Source organism: Amblyraja radiata, chromosome 15, assembly GCF_010909765.2.
Source record: "Amblyraja radiata isolate CabotCenter1 chromosome 15, sAmbRad1.1.pri, whole genome shotgun sequence".
In the NCBI taxonomy this organism is placed as follows: Eukaryota; Metazoa; Chordata; class Chondrichthyes; order Rajiformes; family Rajidae; genus Amblyraja; species Amblyraja radiata.
The window spans coordinates 30,034,876-30,054,803 of NC_045970.1; the positions used below are offsets into that span (position 1 = coordinate 30,034,876).

Below are 19,928 nucleotides of genomic sequence, written 5' to 3' on the forward strand. Positions count from 1 at the left end.
AGATGGCAGTTTTGCCATTGTTACAGCTTCAAAATTGAGGCTAATAATTGCTATTTCTTATATCTAGCACATTATTTTTTATAATAACAAAATTCTCAATATTACTATATACAAACTGAAATATGATCACCAAAGATAAATGGAGGATGAAAATCACAATATTTGTAAAATGGCTACATTTATTGATTTGTCCTCATTTATTTTAAAAGTGAAAAGGAAAAGGACAAAATAATAAATTACAGGATATTAAAATACAGATATTAAAATCCTCTGTAATTTGTCTTCCACATATTGAACCAGAATTAATTACTTAATGAAGCTTAACTCCAGCTTAATTATATTTATTCAGAGCCTGCAAGAAAACAAATTTTAGTAATAACTGTTGAATGTTTGTAGAACAGCAAACAATATAAACTGCATAATTGAATTTTCAAATTCAAAAAAATTAACTGGATTCAACACAATAGAAAGGAATGTTCTGATATTCCCCAAACCTTTCCAATATTGACATAAAATTCCACATTTTGACAATAATATATCTTTTTTATTATTTCTCCAAACATTCTTTTCTATTTCATCCCTTCCTTCTACTGTTGCAGATTTTGATTTCCACATTGATGCTAATCGCCTTATCCAAGTGGCATTATTTCAAGTGTATTATCCAAATACTGCCCAATCCCTGCTCTCCATATCTGCCTCTATGCTATTGATATCCCTGTCAGAGAAGCAGGATACCTACTCTTATGTTGGCCCTTCCTCCAGCCATTGCACCCCATCCATTCTGCAATGTCGCAGCAGTTGCAGTTGAGCCTTAAAGGTTAAACCATTATGCTGGGTTGCTTATGTGCACAAAGCTTGTGAAGATATTTTCACAATGGTATTGGGAGAAAAACTGGCAATGAAGCATGCATGATAGGAATATAAATCCATTTCAAGAAACAACAAACTGCAGCTACTGTAAATAAACACAGAAAATACTGGAAATACTCAACAGGTTAGATGGCATCTGTGAAGGGAAGAACAGAGTTAATCTTTCATGTCCAGGAACTTTAATCAGAACTGGGAAAGGATATAAGAAACATATAAGATTGTTTGAAACATATAAGATTGTTGAAACATAAGATTGTTAAGGGCTTGGACACGCTAGAGGTAGGAAACATGTTCCCGATGTTGGGGGAGTCCAGAACCAGGGGCCACAATTTAAGAATAAGGAGTAAGCCATTTAGAACGGAGACGAGGAAACGCTTTTTCTCACAGAGAGTGGTGAGTCTGTGGAATTCTCTGCCTCAGAGGGCGGTGGAGGCAGGTTCTCTGGGTGCTTTCAAGAGAGAGCTAGATAGGGCTCTTAAAAATAGCGGAGTCAGGGGATATGGGGAGAATGCAGGAACAGGGTACTGATTGGGGATGATCACCCATGATCACATTGAATGATGATGCTGGCTCGAAGGGCCGAATGGCCTACTCCTGCACCTATTGTCTATTGTCTATTGATATAAATGATCTACGTTTTAAGTTGCAGTCCCTCGGGTCAATGTCTTTCCACAGAGCTGATGGGGGGATGAATTCTAGGATTTGAACACAGGAGTAATGAAGAACCAACAATATAGCAGTCCATCATCGGCTCTGACCTTCCTTCCATCGAGGAGATTTATCGCAGTCGCTGCCTCAAAAAGGCTGGCAGTATCATCAAAGACCCACACCATCCTGGTCACACACTCATCTCCCTGCTACCTTCAGGTAGAAGGTACAGGAGCCTGAAGACTGCAACAACCAGGTTCAGGAATAGCTACTTCCCCACAGCCATTAGGCTATTAAATCTGGCTCGGACAAAACTCTGATTATTAATAACCCATTTTCTGTTATTTGCACTTTTATCAGTTTATTTATTAATGTGTGTATATATTTATATCATGGTATATGGACACACTTATCTGTTTTTGTAGTAAATGCCTACTATGTTCTGTGTGCTTAAGCAAAGCAAGAATTTCATTGTCCTATACAGGGACACATGACAATAAACTCACTTGAACTTGAACTATATTTCCAAGTCAATTGGTACATGACCTGAACGTCAGCCTGCAGATGAAGATTTTGCCACCCTTGTCCTTCTTGGTGGTAGAGGCCATGGGTTTGGAAAATGCCATTGAAATAACCTGGGCAATAGCTGTAACAAATTTTGTAGATGGGTGCACTCTGCAGCCGATGTTGGTGCAGGTGGAGGACATGCCTTTAGTGTGATTCATAGGGTGCCATTTCAAGTGGGCTGCTTTATCCTGGATAATGTTAGGCTTCTTCAGTGCTGTAGGAACTGCACTCATACAAGGCAAGTACAAGAATACATGAAAATAGGAGCAGGATTAGGTCACCATTTAATATTATCATGTTTGTTTCACGTTGGCCTTTTCTCAGTCAGTTTCCATAACCCTCAATTCCTCAATCTTTCAAATATTTATCCATCACCACTTAAATATATCAAATGATCTGGCCTTCACCACCCTCGGGGATAAAGAATTCCAGAGATTCTCTAACCTCTGAGAGAAGAAATTTCTATGCACCTCAGTTTTAAATTACCTGCCCTTTATTTTGATACAATGTACCCTTCATCAGGAGGTGAGTTATACAGCACAGAAAATGTAGTCTCTAATTTAGACAATAGGTGCAGGAGTAGGCCATTCGGCCCTTCGAGCCAGCACCACCATTCAATGTGATCATGGCTCATCATCCACAATCAGTTCCTGCCTTCCACCCATATCCCTTGACTCTGCTATCTTTAAGAGCTCTAGCTAACTCTCTCTTGAAAGCATCCAGAGAATTGGCCTCCACTGCCTTCTGAGGCAGAGAATTCCACAGATTCACAACTCTCTAGGTGAAAACGTTTTTCCTCATTCCGTTCTAAATGGCCTACCCCTTATTCTTAAACTGGCCCCTGGTTCTGTTTATGTTCCAGTAGTCACAGTATTTATGTGGCTGGTCCAGATGAGTTTCTGGTTAATGATAATTCCTAATATGTGAATGGTGAGGAACTCGGTGATGGTAATGTTATTGAATGACAATGTAAGATGGTTAGGCTCTTTCTTATTGAAGAAGTTGCTACTTTCATGGCACAAATCTTATTTGCCACATATTCGTCTTTGCCTGTTATGGAAAAAAAACCTTTGACTTTAAAATATTTTAATTAACGGCATTAAATGTATATTAAAACAGTCTGTTTCTTTCCAGAGTGTATGTTTTGCTGCAATGTCTAATTGCTGTAGTGATCCTAACTATACAACACAAGATACTGGCAATAATGATAATGAAGAAAAAGCTCAATCTGTCAACATTGCCTTGGAATGGGTCAATGAACCACTGAACTCCTTGCTGAAAGGGCTTTTCCCGGCGAACCAGATACATGTGGACAAACTGCTGAGGTACAGGTCATTGAATACTCCATCCCTTCAGTTCTTTTCAGTAAAATTATTTGGCCTTCACATTAATATCTTGTAAATACAGCGTTCTTAATCTCCCAGTTTTTATTTTTCAATTGGTTAATCATTTCCTTTATTCTTACATATTGTATCATTTTATCTTGAGCTGAATTTTACTTCATGTTAGTTCTTTGATATTTGGTAGTATTTAAGTTTGTTTGTTACTTGAATTTCAGGGTGGTTTGTGAAAGATTTGTTTGAATAAATTAATGACTTTAATTGGATTAGCTTTTCAATTGTAATCATTCTGAAAGTGTTAACTTGTTTTCAGATTGAGTAAGGGTATAGATCTGTGATTTTTAGACCAGGCTGATACTTTTCTGGAATAAATTTTGCTGTGAAATCTGTACTTGTGGATTTCTACCCCATTTTGGCCGAACACTGTTTTATAATCTAGGGAAGGAGCAATGACTCCTTATATCCTGCCTTTCAACAGATATTACATTAAAATTACATTATAATTATATGGTTAATTCCTGAAATTTCTACCTCTTAATTGTTTGTGTGACCTATAATTGGACAGATGAGAATGTGGTGACTTGCTGACACTGACCTTGTTGGATTTGTCACATTTAAGGCTATTCCCTACACAGTCAGCTTTTTGATAAACGTCATCACTGTGCCTAGTTCATTCTTTACGTTCTTACAGAGATAGTGTGGTGGACCTTACACTTCCAGCTTGATTGACACGTTAAACACTTAAAATGAATGACTCACCCACTATAAAGTATGTTATTGAAATGCAAAGATTTTTCAAGAAGGGATAAGAGAGTAAGGTTAGGTAAAATCAGGACCGATGTGACAAGGGAGATGAATACAGAATTAAAGGTGTTGTATTTGAATGCGCTTAGTACAGGAAATAAAGTAGCCGACCTTGTAGCACAGTTAGAGATTGGTAGGTAAGATGTTGTGGGAATTACAGAGACGTGGCTGCAAGAAGATCAGAGCTGGAAGCTGAATATTCTGGGTTATACGTCATATCGGAATGACAGAAAGGTGGGCAGAGGGGGTGGGGTAGCTCTGTTAGGAATTAAATTCAGTCCTTGGTGAGGGGTGACATAGGATCAGAAGATGTAGAGTCATTGTGGATAGAGCTGAGAAAAGGGTAAAAATACCCTCATGGGATTTATCTACAGGCCTCCAAACTGTTGCCAGGATATAGGGTGCAATTTATATCAGGAGATAAAATTGGCATGTAAAAAAGGCAATGCTATGGTGGGCATGAGAGATTTCAATATGCAGGTAGACTGGGAAAATCAGGTTGGCACTGGACCCTAAGAAAGGGAATTTGTAGAGTGCCTCCTTCTTAGATGGATTCTTAGAGTAGCTTGTAGTTGAGGTTGCCAGGATAAAAGAATTTCGATTTAGTGTTATGTAATGAACTGGATTTGATAAGGGAACTCAAAGTAAAGGAACTATTAGGAGGTTACGACCACAATATATGTTTTAATCTGCAATTTGAAAGGGAGAAGGTGATATCGGATGTGTCGGTATTGCAGCTGGGCAAAGAGGACTACAGAGGCATGAGAGAAGAGCTCGCCAAAGTTGACTAGAAAGGGACCCTAGCAGGGATGACAGTGGAACAGCAATGGCAGGAATTTCTGGCAATAATCCGGAAAATGCAGGATCTTTTCATTCTAAAGAGGAAGAAAGATTCTAGGGGAAGAAGGAGGCGATCGTGGCTGACAAGAGAAGTCAAGGACAGTATAAAACTAAAAGAGAAGGCGTATAACATAGCAAAGATTAGGGGGAAGCCTGAGGATTGGTAAGCTTTTAAAGAACACCAGAGAGTAACTAAAAAGGCAATACGGGGAGAAAAGATGAAATACGAAGGTAAGCTAGCCAATAATATAAAAGAGGATAGCAAGAGTTTTTTCAGTAATATAAAGAGCAAGAAAGAGGCAAGAGTGGACGTTGGACCACTGGAGAATGATGCAGGAGAAGTGATAATGGGGAATAAAGAAATGGCAAAGGAGTTTAATATTTTTTTTGCATCAGTCTTCACAGTGGAAGACACCACCAACGTGCCTGAAATTCAAGAGAGTCAGGGGGTGGAAGTTAATATAGCGGTTATTACCAGGGAGAAGGTTCTTGGGAAGCTGAAAAGGCTGAAGGTGGATGTCACTTGGACCAGGTGGACTGCACCCTGGGGTTCTGAAAGAGGTGGCTTTAGAGATTGCGGAGGCATTGATAGTGATATTTCAAGAATCACTAGAGTCAGGGGTGGTCCCAGACAATTGAAAAATTGTCAATATTACCCCGCTGCACAAGAAGGGAGTGAAGCAGAATAGCGGGAACTATAGGCCAGTTGGTCTGACTTTGGTGGTTGGTAAGATTTTAGAGTCCATTATAAAGGATGAGGTTACGGAGTACTTCGAAGTTCACAATAAATTAGGCCAAAGACAGCATGGCTTTGTGAAGGGGAGGTCTTGCTTGACAACTTTGCTGGAATTCTTTGACAAAGTAAATAGCAGGACAGACAAAGGAGAATCAGTAGATGTTGTTTATTTAGATTTTCAGAAAGCCTATGATAAGGTGCCACACGTTAGGCCTCTAAGGAAGGTGGGAGCCCATGCTATCAAAGGGCTGATACTGGCATGGATAGCAGGTTGGCTGGATGGGGGCTTTTCCTGGTTGGCTGCCAGTGACTAGTGGATTCCACTAGGGTCAGTGCTGGGGCCGCCACTCTTCATGTTGTATATTAATGATTTGGACGAGGGAATTGGAGGCTTTGTGGAAATGTTTGCGGATGATACGAAGATAGGTGCAGGGGCAGGTAGTGTAGAGAAAGCAGGGACTCTGCAGAAGGACTTGGACAGGTTGGGAGAGTGGGCAGAGAAGTGGCAGATGGAATATAGTGTATCAAAGCATGGAGTCAAACATTTTGGTAGTAGAAATAAAGGCAAAGACTATTTTCTAAATGGGGTGAGAATACAGAAAGCGAAAGTGCAAAAGGACTTGGGAGTGCTGGTGCAGGATTCCCAAAAATTTGCAAGTTGAATCGGTAGTGAAGGAAGCAAACTCAATGCTAGCATTTATTTCAAGAGGGCTTTTAAACAAAAACAGGGATGTAATGTTGAGGCGCTGGTAAGGACACATTTGGAAAATTGTGAGCAATTTTGGGCACCATATCTGAGGAAGGATGTGCTCCCTCTGGAGAAGGTCCAGAAGCGAATTGCAAGAATGATTCCAAGAATGAGTAGTTGACCTACAGTATGATGAGCGTTGGTCGGCACTGGGCCTGTACCCAGAGGAGTTTAGAAGAAAGAGGAGGGACCTCATTGAAACATACAGAATAGTGGAAGTCTTGGATAGAGTGGACCAGTCTCACTAGTGGGAGAGCCTAAGACTAGATGTCATAGCCTCAGAATTAAGGGACGTTCTTTTAGGAAGGAGATAAGGAGAAATTTCTCTAGTCAGAGGGTGATGACCCTGTGGAATTCTTTGCCACAGTAGGCTGTAGAGGCCAAGTCAGTGGATATTTTTAAGGCAGAGATAGATAGATTCTAGATTAGTACAGGTGTCAGAGTTTATGGGGAGAAGGCAGGAGAATGGGTAAGGAGGGAGAGATAGATCAGCCATGATGGAGTGGTGGAATAGATTTGATGGGCCGAATGGCCTAATCCTACTCTTATTCCTTATGACCTTTATAAAGTTTTCCATTTAGTGAATGCCAATGGTTAGAAATATGTTCTTGTTTTGATGAAAACCCAAAGCCGAGACCTGAAAAGTTCATTCTAAATGCAATGGACTTACTTACATGTTGGTATGATGTACATTTAAATTGTGAAAAATATTTCAATAATGTAAATAAATATATTTGCTTCTTACTAAACTGAATTGTATTTAAAAATGGTATTTTGTGACACATAATAGCAGACTGAAGAGTTGGTGATGGTAAAGAGAAACATGTACAGGTACTTTCATATTGATGAAGATGACAGTAAAACTGGATACTAGGCAGTTAAGTAAACTGTATTATGTTAGATTCCTGACATTAGAACATTACACCTGAATAAAAGTTATGTATTACTTTAAATATAACATTTATAACTGTATATCATCAATATTATAAGCCAAGTGACAAATCTGAATTTGAATTACACAGTGAATATTTTCAGAGGAAAGTGGAAGAAGATGAAGAGCAAACGAAAAAGGATAACGAAGAAGAGAAGCTAACTGAGCCAGAATCACTCCCTCCACCCGTCAGTGCTGCTTTTGGAGACAAGAAAAAGAAAAGTCCTAAAGGTTTATTTAAAACTCACTTCAGAGTAGTTATACAAACTGAACAGCAGAGATATGTGCAGGAGTTAAATTTATCCATTTTGTACAGACAATTCACACGGACAAATTCTGCAAAGATGGGTGCGTTCGTAATGTGCTTAACGAGGATAGGAAGAGCCCAGTTCCTCTGCTGGCCCCACCCTGGCACATAGATCTGCTTGCAGGGCCTCCTAAAACACTCTCATGGCAGACAGTAATGGATTGCGAATGAGGGAAGAGGGGTGAGATAAAAACAAGGAATATGTTCTTGCTGATTATTCATTAACATTTTGCAGCAGTGGATTTGTAAGAATCTTGTGGAGTGCCAAATAACTTCATTATGCATTATTTCCAAACAACATAAAAAAGAGGCCATTCGGCCCATCAAGTCTATATCCTCTTTCAGAATATTCCAATCAATTCCATTCCCATCTCTTACCTCTTTTTCAGTTTTCTCCCCCTACTACAATCAATCTGAAGAAGGATTCCCATCCAAAACATCACGTATTCATGTGCTCCACAGATGCTGCCTGACTCACTGATTCACTCGGCACTTTTGTGTCTATTCCTATATTCCTCTACTTTTTCTCACACGCCCATCAACTCTTCACTGATTCTCTGGCCACCTACACCCATGATAATTTACAATAGCCATTTAATCTAACAATTTGCACATCTTAAGAATGTGGGAGAAAACTAAATCACCTGACGGAAACCCATGCAGCCACATGGACCACACCAGAGGCCAGAATTGAACCCAGGACCCAGTGAAGCAGCAGTACTACTTGCTGCAGAACTGTGCTGCAGATTTACTTCTTCTTCTTCTATGTAGTTTTTTTTTGGCGGTTGGCAAACAACTTTTTAGTGCATTACCGCCACCAACTGGTATGGAGTGTGAATCAAATAACATTATAACTTATATACTAATGACCTATATCTTTCCAAACAAATTGGTTACCCTGAGTATTAGGATTTGATAGCACTTATAAGAATTATTTTGTAAAATATCTATTAAATCAAATTGTACTTTTTCTTTTCTGAATCGTTCACTCATTTGTCTTCTTTCTTCCTCATACCTCTATCAATGTATAATGACATGCTCTATTGTCTCTTCTTGCCCACAGTATTCACATCTGCCTGTATTATGCTTGCCTATTATAAAAAGTGTACTGTTCACACCAGTGTGTCCAAATCTGATTCTTGAAATTACTGTCTCCTCTTTTCTGTTTTTTCCTGCACATCTCATTTCTCCCACTTTCCTCTGGACTCTGTAGAACCACCGTCCTTTCCGCTCTTCCTCCCATTGCTTTTGCCATCTCTCCTTCAGTCTTTGCTTAATAATGTCTTTGATTTCAGTTTTACCTATGTTAATACTTAAATCAATCTTACTTCTTTTTGTTACCTCTTTTGCTGCCTTATCTGCCATTTTGTTTCCTCTAATGCCAATGTGTGCTGGTACCTATAAAAATATGACTGTAAGCCCCATCATTTGAATTCTGAATAGTGTTTGTTGCTTTTTCAATCAAAATGTCTGGTCTACTGTCTGAATGGCTGTGCTGTAAACTCTTTATTGCTAAACTTGAATCTGAACAAATAACTGTCCATAAAGGCCTGGTATCCTCGACCCACTGTACCGCTAACAATATTGCAATCATTTCACCTGTGTATACTGAGACTTCATTATTGATCCTCTTCCCTACTTTGATGTGAAATTCTGGTACAATAAATGCTACTCCTACTTTATCTACTGAATCTTTTGATGCATCTGTATAAATTTGGACAAAGCTGTGCTGCAGATTTAGCAAGAACATGTGCTCTTTCAATAATTGTTAATGATGCAGTAATTGGTATAATTATCTTACTTAGGTTGGTGCATAAAGAACCGCTATAAATACAATTGTTATTCTAAGAGCTTGCTTGGGCTTTCAAATCCTGGCAGTGAAAGGCAGATGGGAGACCCTGACGAGACACAAGTATCTTTTATAACATTTCCTGTGGAATAAAAGAAGCAGAATCTCCAGAAACCTTTGGTCTCCCTTTTGCTAATAATGCCCTCTCCTGTTCTCCTTCCTAAACTGACTCGAACATAGATCGTCCTGGTTCTGAAATATTGCTTCTGCACTTTCCTCTCCCAACTGAGATGCTACCTCTTCTGACTCCACACTTACATTCAACATTTTTTTAATTAAATATGGAGAATTGGCAATAGTTGCATTTTGGTTGTGAAGAGCTAAACAACTGGCCTTATTTTTCTGTACTAAGACAGTAGATTGCCTTCCGCCCTCCTCCCCGATATTGCGCGGCAACCAGTCAATTGCCTATCCATTAGTTTGAACCATAAGTAGGTTTTTATTTATTTTGAGTTCTAATAGCCTGACCTTCTAGCTCTCCCCTGCCAATACTGTGGGAATTAAACAGCTGATGTGATGTTAAGGTTTGTTTCACTTCAAACAGACAAAAACGCAATAAAATTAGTAATCAAGTAGTAAAATCTTTATTTCGCCAGGTGGGTGCGGCAGTAAACGCTTACAGTATGTAATATACAGACTATAGGTTCACTCTATCCCCACACAAAGGGGTAATGTTCAATCAGATATATTCATACCCCAATAATCAGCGATTCAGCAATACTTTATCTACAGAGCATTGTACAGCCTCTTGCTTGTTAAGATTGACAGGTTCTTCCGAGGAAGCTATTTTTTGCAAATTCAAGCACTCGTGTTTTTTCACCTTGTTGATCTATTGTTTAAGTACATTGCAATCTGTAGAGTAGAGGGAAAGAACTATTGTCTGAACATTCCTCTGATTGTTTATATTATAGTGCAAAAACATCGAGTGTTATAGTGCTGTAGCTTTGCTAGTGTAATGAGAGAAAGGTGAAACCATTTTCTGCTAGCCTTGCTAGTGTAATGGGAGAGAGGTGAAAGCCTTTCTTTGCTTCTACAGCTACAGCTGAAACCATATTATAACTTTTAAATCTTTGAACTTTCTTACTGACCTATTGTGAATTCTGGCTAGTCAGGTCATTTAAATAGACTAATTTTTACAACAGAACATCATGTGTTCTAGAAACAGATGGGGAGAGGAAATGAAAATGAGTGCTGGAATGCTTTCTACAGATTAACTCAACAAGTAGCGTGGATTGTGAAATCAGCTCAATTTGTATGAAGATGTTGCTGCAGTTTCCTAAGGGCCATGACAGGTGTCTTAAATGATCAAAATTAAGCAACGAAGTCATACTGATCATTTTTCTTTCAGCCAAAAAAAGTCTTGTTATAGAAAAAAATATCAATCCCCGTGAACCTCCAGAGTCATTCTTTCCTGGCAGTGTGGCAATTGGTGCAGTGTCTCTGGCCATTGCCAAAGCTGCAGCCAGACTTCAGAACATTATTTTGTATTTACATATTGCTTCACTGAACCAAGCTGAGGTAAGAGGGTTTTTCTTTATCTGCTTTTGTCCCTTTTTAAAAAGTTTATTCTATTCATTACTACTCCGTATATATATTATATATATATTTTTTTTTCAATTTTAATTTTTTATTTATTAAAATAAAATGGCAATAGTATAAAATTCAAACTTGTATCTGTATAGCAAAATAGCAACATGTTGTAACCTTCATCTATATGTAACACTAAGTTATTAGTTATTTATGACACTTTGAATATGTGTACCTGTAAAAGGACTTTTAATATAACTAGAATTTAGAAAGCAATGCTTTACATCCTTTAACATTGCTGCATTCTTCAATGGATATGAATATGAGTGAATATCTTGTGGAGATTGATCCAAAACGAAAAGGGAAAGGACAGTGAAGAAAATCATAACAGCATCCTAGAGTGAAATTAGAACAATAATGGGAGAAAGGGTTTAGATTTATAAAGCAGTGTGTATTAGGAGTTTGTATTAGCATTGTCGTTACCATGACATCTCTTTGCAGCTCACTGTCATCCGTTGTAATAGTAAGTTCAGTAGAGATGAAATGTTAATAACATTGGATATTATTTCTCAAGGGTAAGTGATATTTGAACATAGTTGAGCTAAGTGGAGGACAGGGTATTATGAAGACAGGCTAATATGAAAAACTGATGTGAATTGCTGAAGACAAACGTGGATAAAGCAACAGTGGCAATGATATATTTGTCAAAAGATACAAAATTTGTATAATAAATTATTTTATTTTACAAACGTATAAAAGGCAATTCATAGATAAGTCATGTTCTAGATATATGTATTTTAAAGGAATATTAGGTTGAATATAACCTGGGAGGTGGAACTTGTTAAAAAAAATTATACAAATAATAACTGATTCATTGAATAATTAAATGATGCTTAATTTCTTGAATAAAAATGAGCATGTGTGTAATTAATCAAGATGTAGAAGATGATAATGTTTCTACAAGAAAACTATGAAGTAAAGGTAGGTTTTAAACTTGCCAAAAAAACTAAAGGATGAGTATAATCGTGAAAGGAAAAGCAAAAAAAAATGTTTTTGAACAGCTGTGATGAACATGTACATCAGTATTTTCATAGAATGGTCTCATTTCAAATAACTCTGCTTGTGGCTCTACTTAAACAATTAAGCTTACACTTTCAGACAAATGTGTATTCATACCTAATTTCCTAATTTCAAGGAAATTAACAATAATGGATGTTAAAGATAATATTGGTATTATTAGCTTGGTTTTTCAAAACATAGGTAATAGGTGGATTATGACCGCATGGATAAACTCCAAAAATTGTTCATCCCTGTCTAGCGAAAAAATAAAACGGGGAAGGCGGTTCAACCGTGGCTAATGAGGGATATCAAGGATATTGTTAAATCCAAGGAAGAGGCATATCAATTGACCAGAGGAAGCAGCAAACCGGAGGACGGAGAAATTTAGAACAGAGGAGAACAAAAGGGTTAATTAAGAGGGGGGAAAAAGAGCATGAAAGAAAGCTTGTGGGAATATAAAAACTGACTCTAAAAGCTTCTTTAGATATGTAAAAAGGAAAAGATTTGTGAAGACAAATGTAGGTCCCTTACAATCAGAGACAAGTGAATTTACAATGGGAAACAAAGAAATGGCAGAACAGTTAAACGAGTACTTTGGTTCTGTCTTCACTAAGGAAGACACAAACAATCTCCCAGAAACACTAGGGGACCGAGGATCTAGTGGGAGGGAGGAACTGAAGGGAATCCACATTAGTCAGGAAATTATATTAGGTAATCTGTTGGGATTGAAGGCAGATAAATCCCCAGGGATGATGGTTTGCATCCCAGAGTCCTTGCTTTCCCTCTCTATCCCCTCCCTCTTCCCAGTTCTCCCACCAGTCTTACTGTCTTCGACTACATTCTATCTTTGTCCCGCCCACTCCCCTGACATCAGTCTGAAGAAGGGTCTCGACCTGAAATGTCACCCATTCCTTCTCTCCAGAATCGCTGCCTGTCCCGCTGAGTTACTCCAACATTATGTGTCTAACTTTCTCGCTTGTATTAACTACTTACAAAGTTAGAGAATTAGTGTCCACTCTGATATGTGAGGTTCAATTGACTTCAATCACAAAATGCAGTTTAATTTGCCACTCTCTCACCTCTGTCTTCCAATCCAAAATTGGTTGCTGTCACCTTTCAGGAGAGAAAGTAATATGTTGTTTGTGCAAAATTAACATTCACTTAATGTTGATATTTGATACGAGTTCAAATGCCTCAGACTTTCTATAGCAACATACATAGTTCGTGCCAGTTGTAGTGCAATATGTTGTTGGATTTAAATGATGGAAATTTAGCTTGAGTGCAATGTAAAAACTTCCCAAATATTTAGGTGAAAACATGTTTGCTATGTATCTTAAAATGAAAAAAATTAGTCCAAATTATACATGTGCTAGAAGAATAGTTTATAACCGTATCTAAATCACTTTCATATCTGCATGTTCTAGGTATAGCCTAAAACAATCATTTTCAATTTTAGGAACCCCGGAAAGAGATGAGTATGCCACTTCCCTTGATAACTATACTTGAATGTGGAAAGTCCTCTGGGGGAAAAGTACATTTGCTGAAGGAAGTGATAGCAATTCCAAAACCCGGCCTTGGTTATAAACAGGTAAGACATTTGACTGTGCATTATATTGTTTTATACATCATTAGGCGAAAAACAGTTGGAGAACACGAATTTGCTGAATCATGAAAACAATTTCCTGTGTTTGTAAAAGTATTGAAGAATTATAATTTCTGCAGTAATTCTTCTGCTCAGTAGCTGGCCTATTAAGATGAACTTCAATTAAGGTCCTGTATATACTGGTATGTTAATTTATGTTATGTTACTGGCCTAACCACAAAAAGTCACAGAGAAACCTGTTAGAGGTTGAAATTGTGTATTCATGTAAAGAAGTTTTTTTTCCCTCAGTTATTTCTGTTGTAATTGTGCTGAGAATATACTGGAATACATGCAAATTTTCACGACCATTACTAAGCCACTGGGCTATTTTATGAGAGTCATCAAAACACAACAGTAGCATCAGAAACATTGCAGGAAGAATATCAATGTTGAATGTTTTAAGAACTCCATGAAGACATCTTTACTGATAATCTGACAACTATTAACTAACAGGAACCACAGAGTGTTTACAGTATCTGGAACTTCTATGAGGTACTATATGATTAGCACCAGCGGAAAAAAACTGTTGGCATCATTACCTGAACCCACCAGGTCAGATTTACTAAGAATAGACATAGAAACAAATGACTGAGACATTCTGGAATTAATAACCAAGGACACTCAAGACATTCATAAATCCCATCATGCCTCGAGGGAAAAAAAGATGTCCGTATAGGCACCCAACAGTCAAGGTCCAATGAAGATGTTATGATCCTAAGAACAGATTGTTGGTGTAAAAAAACATAAATTAAGCAACACCCGATTGATTATGACATGCCTGTCGAGACGATGTAAGGTTAAACACACAAAAGATCCCACCCTGCAAACCTACCCTTTGACCCCAATTTCGCATCATTCTCTGGTCCAGTCTCATCCCAGGTCTATAAAGTCATGGCAACTGAACACAACAGTGTCTTTCCAGTGGCCATGCAGGTGGTCTCCAAAGTGTAATGTGAATTCTTTATATCAAGTGCCTCAATGGACATGATCTTCAGTGTGCAATTCCAAAAAAATGGAGAAAGCAGCATCAAACACTGTAGATGTCCGTCTCTGACCTCACAAAGACTCCTGACAAGTCCACTTGTGAAAGACTTTGGAGAATCCTCGTAAGATTTTGTTGCACTAAGAAATTATTTTCCATTCTATGTTTATGAAGTTTATCAATAAGTTTATTGGCCAAGTATTCACATACAAGGAATTTGCCTTGGTGCTCCGCCCACAAGTGACAACATGACATACAGTGACAGTTAGGAATGACACATAAAACATTAATAATAAAACATTATCGATTAAACATGTGAATTACATAAAATACCAGAGCAAAGAGAGGCTACATATTTTTGGTTATTGAGTAGAGCTACTACTTGTGGAAAAAAGTTGTTTTTATGTCCGGCTGTGGCGGCTTTGACAGTCCGGAGTCGTCTTCCAGAGGGAAGTGAATCAAAGAGTTTGTGGCCAGGTTGAGAGGGGTCAGAGATGATCTTCCGCTACATGAAAGACAGGAGAATTGTGGTTATGAACTCAGACACAATTCCAGTGCGGACTGAGGTTATACAAATCAGTTTCATTACTAAATCCATTTTCTCAATCTTTCTCAGTGTAATATTGTACCTCTCCACCAACAGACATCCAGCTAGAGTAGAGTTGATCTACATAATACATGGAAAACAGTTCAACCTCTTTAATGGTTTTAAAAAGGATAGCGGGACTGACATATGATGAAAGAATGGATCAACTGGGCTTATATTCACTGGAATTTAGAAGGATGAAAGGATATCATATAGAAACATATAACATTCTTACGGGATTGGACAGGCTAGATGCAGGTAAAATGTTTGTGATGTTGGGGGAGTCCAGAACCAGGGAACACAGTTTAAGAATTAGGGGTAGGTCATTTAGGACTGCAGATGAGTCAAATCTTTTTCACCCAGAGACTTGTGAATCTGTGGAACTTTCTGTCACAGAAGGCAGTGGAGGCCAATTCACTGGATGTTTTCAAGAGAGAGTTAGATATAGCTCTTAGGGCTAACAGAATCAAGGGATATGGAGAGAAAGCAGGAACGGGCTACTGATTTTGGATGATCAGCCAAGATCATATTGTATGGCGGTGGTGGCTCGAAGGGCCGAATGGCCTACTCCTGCACCGATTTTCTATGTTTAACTCCACCATAGATTCTAGCTTCAGTCAATTAGCTTAAAAGCGGAGATGATTTTTGCAAACGTGCACATATTGAGATCAGGCTCCTGGTCATACTGCACTCATTGACTGAGGCATATGAGAAAATGGACCTTACACTAAACATTCGTAGAACATTGTGCAATGGCGCAGGTGGACCAATTTCACTCGACAAGTAGACCCTGGAAAATATAGCACCTTGTGAACTTAGCGACTCGGAAGCCAAAGCTACTTGATATAAAAGTCTTTATTCATCTGGAGAAATCATCAGGGTTCCCTTGGAGACCCTCTCAGTAGAAACACCCAAACTCAAAGTATATCAAGATTTTATTTTCTTAAGATAAAAGTTAACAGCAGGTAAGATGAAATATGCTTTGAGCTCATTCGTGGAAAAAGATTACCAAGAGAAACAGAGAGGACTCTTCAAGGGTGTTCTCAAACCCCCACTTTTAAGAAATCTTGGCAACTCAAGGTAGTCCCTGACTCAGGACTGAGATCTCAATCACTTTGTTGGGGCTCAGCAAAAATGTCCTTTCACCCACATCACTCATCATTTGGCACATCGCAAACATTCTGCCCCACTTGTGCCAAAGTTTGGAGTTTTTTTAGCAGTGGCCTTATAGTTCAAGAAAATAACGGGCCTGTCCCACTTACGTAACTTTTTCGGCGACTGCCGACACCCGTCATAGGTCGCCGAAAATGTTCAACATGTTGAAAATTCAGCATCGACCAGAAAGACGTTACGACTCTTTGGAGACTTCTCACAACCATAGGACACCTCTCGCGACCATACAGGCGACCCCCTGGCGTCATGTCGCGGGTGAGAGGTCGTGAGAGGTCTCCTATGGTCGTGAGAGGTCTCCAAAGTGTCGTAGCGTCTTTCTGGTCACCGCTGAATTTTCAACATGTTGAAAATTTCCAGCCACCTATGATGGGTGCCGGCAGTCGCTGAAAAAGTCTCGTAAGTGGGACAGTCCCTTAAGCAGACAGAAGTTATCTTTCAATGACCATTTGGAAGAAAGGTTCAATTTGGTGTTTATTTTCCAACCTACTCCTGTGGTATTGCATTGGAATGATTGTAGATTCTAATGGCGGATGTTGTAAAATAAGTTTGGATGAATACTCTTTGGTTAAGCTACAACCATATTAATTAGGGGCATTTAGTAATTGTGAGAGAAAACATTTTTAAAGGAATGACCCCTTATTTCAAAACAGTGATCTGCTAATTATAGATTTTCTCACCAAAGGAGGCATCTACTCCACTTCCACCCTATCATGACCAAAGATCTTATAGCGGAGCAAGATGGCCTACTCCTACGCAAAACACGTAGTACGGTCATGGGCAGATTCACGGGTGATTATAGGACCCAATTTAGCAACCAGCCTCCGCCATCTTGTTTCGCCATCTTGCTTCCGGCCAAAGATCGGATCTTTGCTTCCGCCTCCGCTCCCGTATCTTCGCTTTGGTCTTTGACTTGGGCGGGGAGAAGGGGTGCGCGGCCCGGGGCAGTGGGGCGAGAGGAGGGGAGTAGTGCAAGTGGGGTAGTGGTGGCGCAGGAGGGTTGGGTTGGGCCGGGGGAGGGAGAGAGCAAAGATCTTATAGCGGAGCTCCGCGATAAGATCTTTGGGAGAGAGAGGTGGGGTAGGGGCCGGGTTGCAGAGAGCATGGGGAGAGATGTGGGGTTGGGGGCTGGTGGGTTAAGGGACTACAGCATAGGAGGGGGGGGAGACATTGTAGTGTGGGGGGAGGCGAGGGAGAGTCGGGGGGGTGGGGGGAGAGTTGATGGGTGGGATAGGGCCTAGTGTGTGTGAAGTTGCGGGGAGGTTTACAATGTTTATTATTTAATGTCCCTTGTCTAGTCTGATATAAAGTTCATCATTGGATATAAAAATCAGAAGAAATATAATTGTGTGTGTTATATGATTATATACATCTATATCACATTCATGTATGTGTGTTCTTTCCAGCACAATCTAGTCTGATTACCCTGCGAGTCGGGTCGGGTCGGGCAGGTTCCAGTTAATACAAAATCAACTCAAACACAGCTTATGAGCCATTTAAAAAGAAATCATTTAAAAAACATTAAAAAAGACAATTACCAGAGTCAAATTTTATTCTTGACAAGAATTAACAGAAGTATGAACTAACAGAATTATGAATCTAACCCTATATTACACATACAAACTGTTCCCCCGCAACGTTGATTACACTGCGAGTCGGGTCGGGTCGGGTAGGGTCCGGTTACTAAAATGGGCGGGGAAAAATGCCCAGGATCCCCTCCGTAGCGTACTACAGGTCAGCCCATTGCATTTTGCAGGAGTGGCCTATCTTGCTCTGCTATAGGATCTTTGATCATGACCACTCAGGATCTTATCCTTCAATCGTCCTCTCTAGATCTATTAATCTCCAGTAGTTACAAACTAAGACGGTGCAAAAAGTTTTCATAAGATCTGCCTGTTCCATTGTTCATTTAATTAAAGCTTCTCTGCAGACTATATGAAAATTAGGGGTGTAATTGATGGTGTGGAGGATAGTCTTAGGTTACAGATAAATATTGATGTTGGAAAAATGGGTAGCGTTGCAACAAAAGGAATTTAATCCTGAGATGTGTGAGGTGATGTGCTTTGAAGGAATGAATGGTAGGGCTTCAGGAAGTATTGCGAGTAGAAGGACATTGGTGTACAAATCCAAGCATCCCTGAAATCCGTAGCACAGTTAGATAAGGTGAAGATGGTATAAGGAGACTTATCTTCATTAATCCTAACATATAATATATGAGTAGGGAGGTGATGGTAGAATTTATGAAATGTTGCCTAGGTCCTAGCTGGAGTACTGTGTACGGTTTTGTTTACCACATGGTAACATAGAAACATAGAAAATAGGTGCAGGAGTAGGCCATTCGGCCATTCAATATGATCATGGCTGATCATCCAATTCAGTGTCCTGTACCTGCCTTCTCTCCATACCCCCTGATCCCTTTAGCCACAAGGGCCACATCTAACTCCCTCTTAAATATAGCCAATGAACTGGCCTCAACTACCTTCTGTGGCAGAGAATTCCAGAGATTCACCACTCTCTGTGTGAAAAATGTTTTCCTCAATTGTAAACCTCCCCGCAACTTCACACGCACTAGGCGCTATCCCACCCCTAAGAATGACTTAAGTGCTGAGGGGACAATGCAGAGGGGATTCATGAGATGTTACTCGGAATGGAGATTTTCAGTTACGAGGAGAGTCTGAATAGGCTGGATTTGCTTTTATTGGAACAGTGAAGGCAGAGGAGGGGCCTGGTAGAGGAATATGTACCAATCAGGGTCATTGATAGGGTAGGTAGTCGGAAACCTTGACACCATAGAGGAGTTATCTAAAATTGTAGGCTACAGGTTGAGTGTATGGGGTAAGAGGTTTAGAAGGGATCTTAGAAGAGGATAGTTGGCTGAGTGAATGATGGAAGCAGATATTCTCTCAACTTTTAAGAGTAATTAGAGCACCTAAATTGGCAAGCATAGAAAGCCGTGAACCAGTTTTTGGTAAACAGGATTAATATAGTTATGGACTTGATGGGCGGAATGAATATCGTGGGCCAAAGGCATTATTTGTGTGCTGGAGAACTTCATAACCTCATGACTCTATCTAAGTTATTGATGTGGATTCGAAAAAGTTGAAACTCCAGCACCATTGCTACAGCACATAACTTGTTCTATTTTATTAACCTGTAAAAGATTCATTTATCTACCTTATTCATTTTGTCTACCTTCATTTATCCCATCTCTTTCCTGTTAGCCAGGCAATCTGCATTCCTACATCATCCCTACAATCCTATATCATGCATTTCTATTTTCTACTACAATATTTGATGCAGCACCTTATCAAATATATTCTGT

At 39.3% G+C, this 19,928-nt stretch overlaps 1 protein-coding gene across 2 annotated transcripts in view; it reads left to right on the top strand.

Annotated features, from left to right (window-relative positions):
• Positions 1 to 19,928, top strand: part of eno4 (enolase 4) — a 59,867-nt gene that overhangs the window by 19,667 nt on the left and 20,272 nt on the right. For both annotated transcript variants that reach the window (XM_033033950.1, XM_033033952.1), the window contains 4 exons: positions 3,220 to 3,410; positions 7,576 to 7,715; positions 10,989 to 11,158; positions 13,683 to 13,814. In XM_033033950.1, the coding sequence (XP_032889841.1) occupies positions 3,220 to 3,410; positions 7,576 to 7,715; positions 10,989 to 11,158; positions 13,683 to 13,814 (633 nt within the window). The remainder of the gene's footprint in view (positions 1 to 3,219; positions 3,411 to 7,575; positions 7,716 to 10,988; positions 11,159 to 13,682; positions 13,815 to 19,928) is intronic.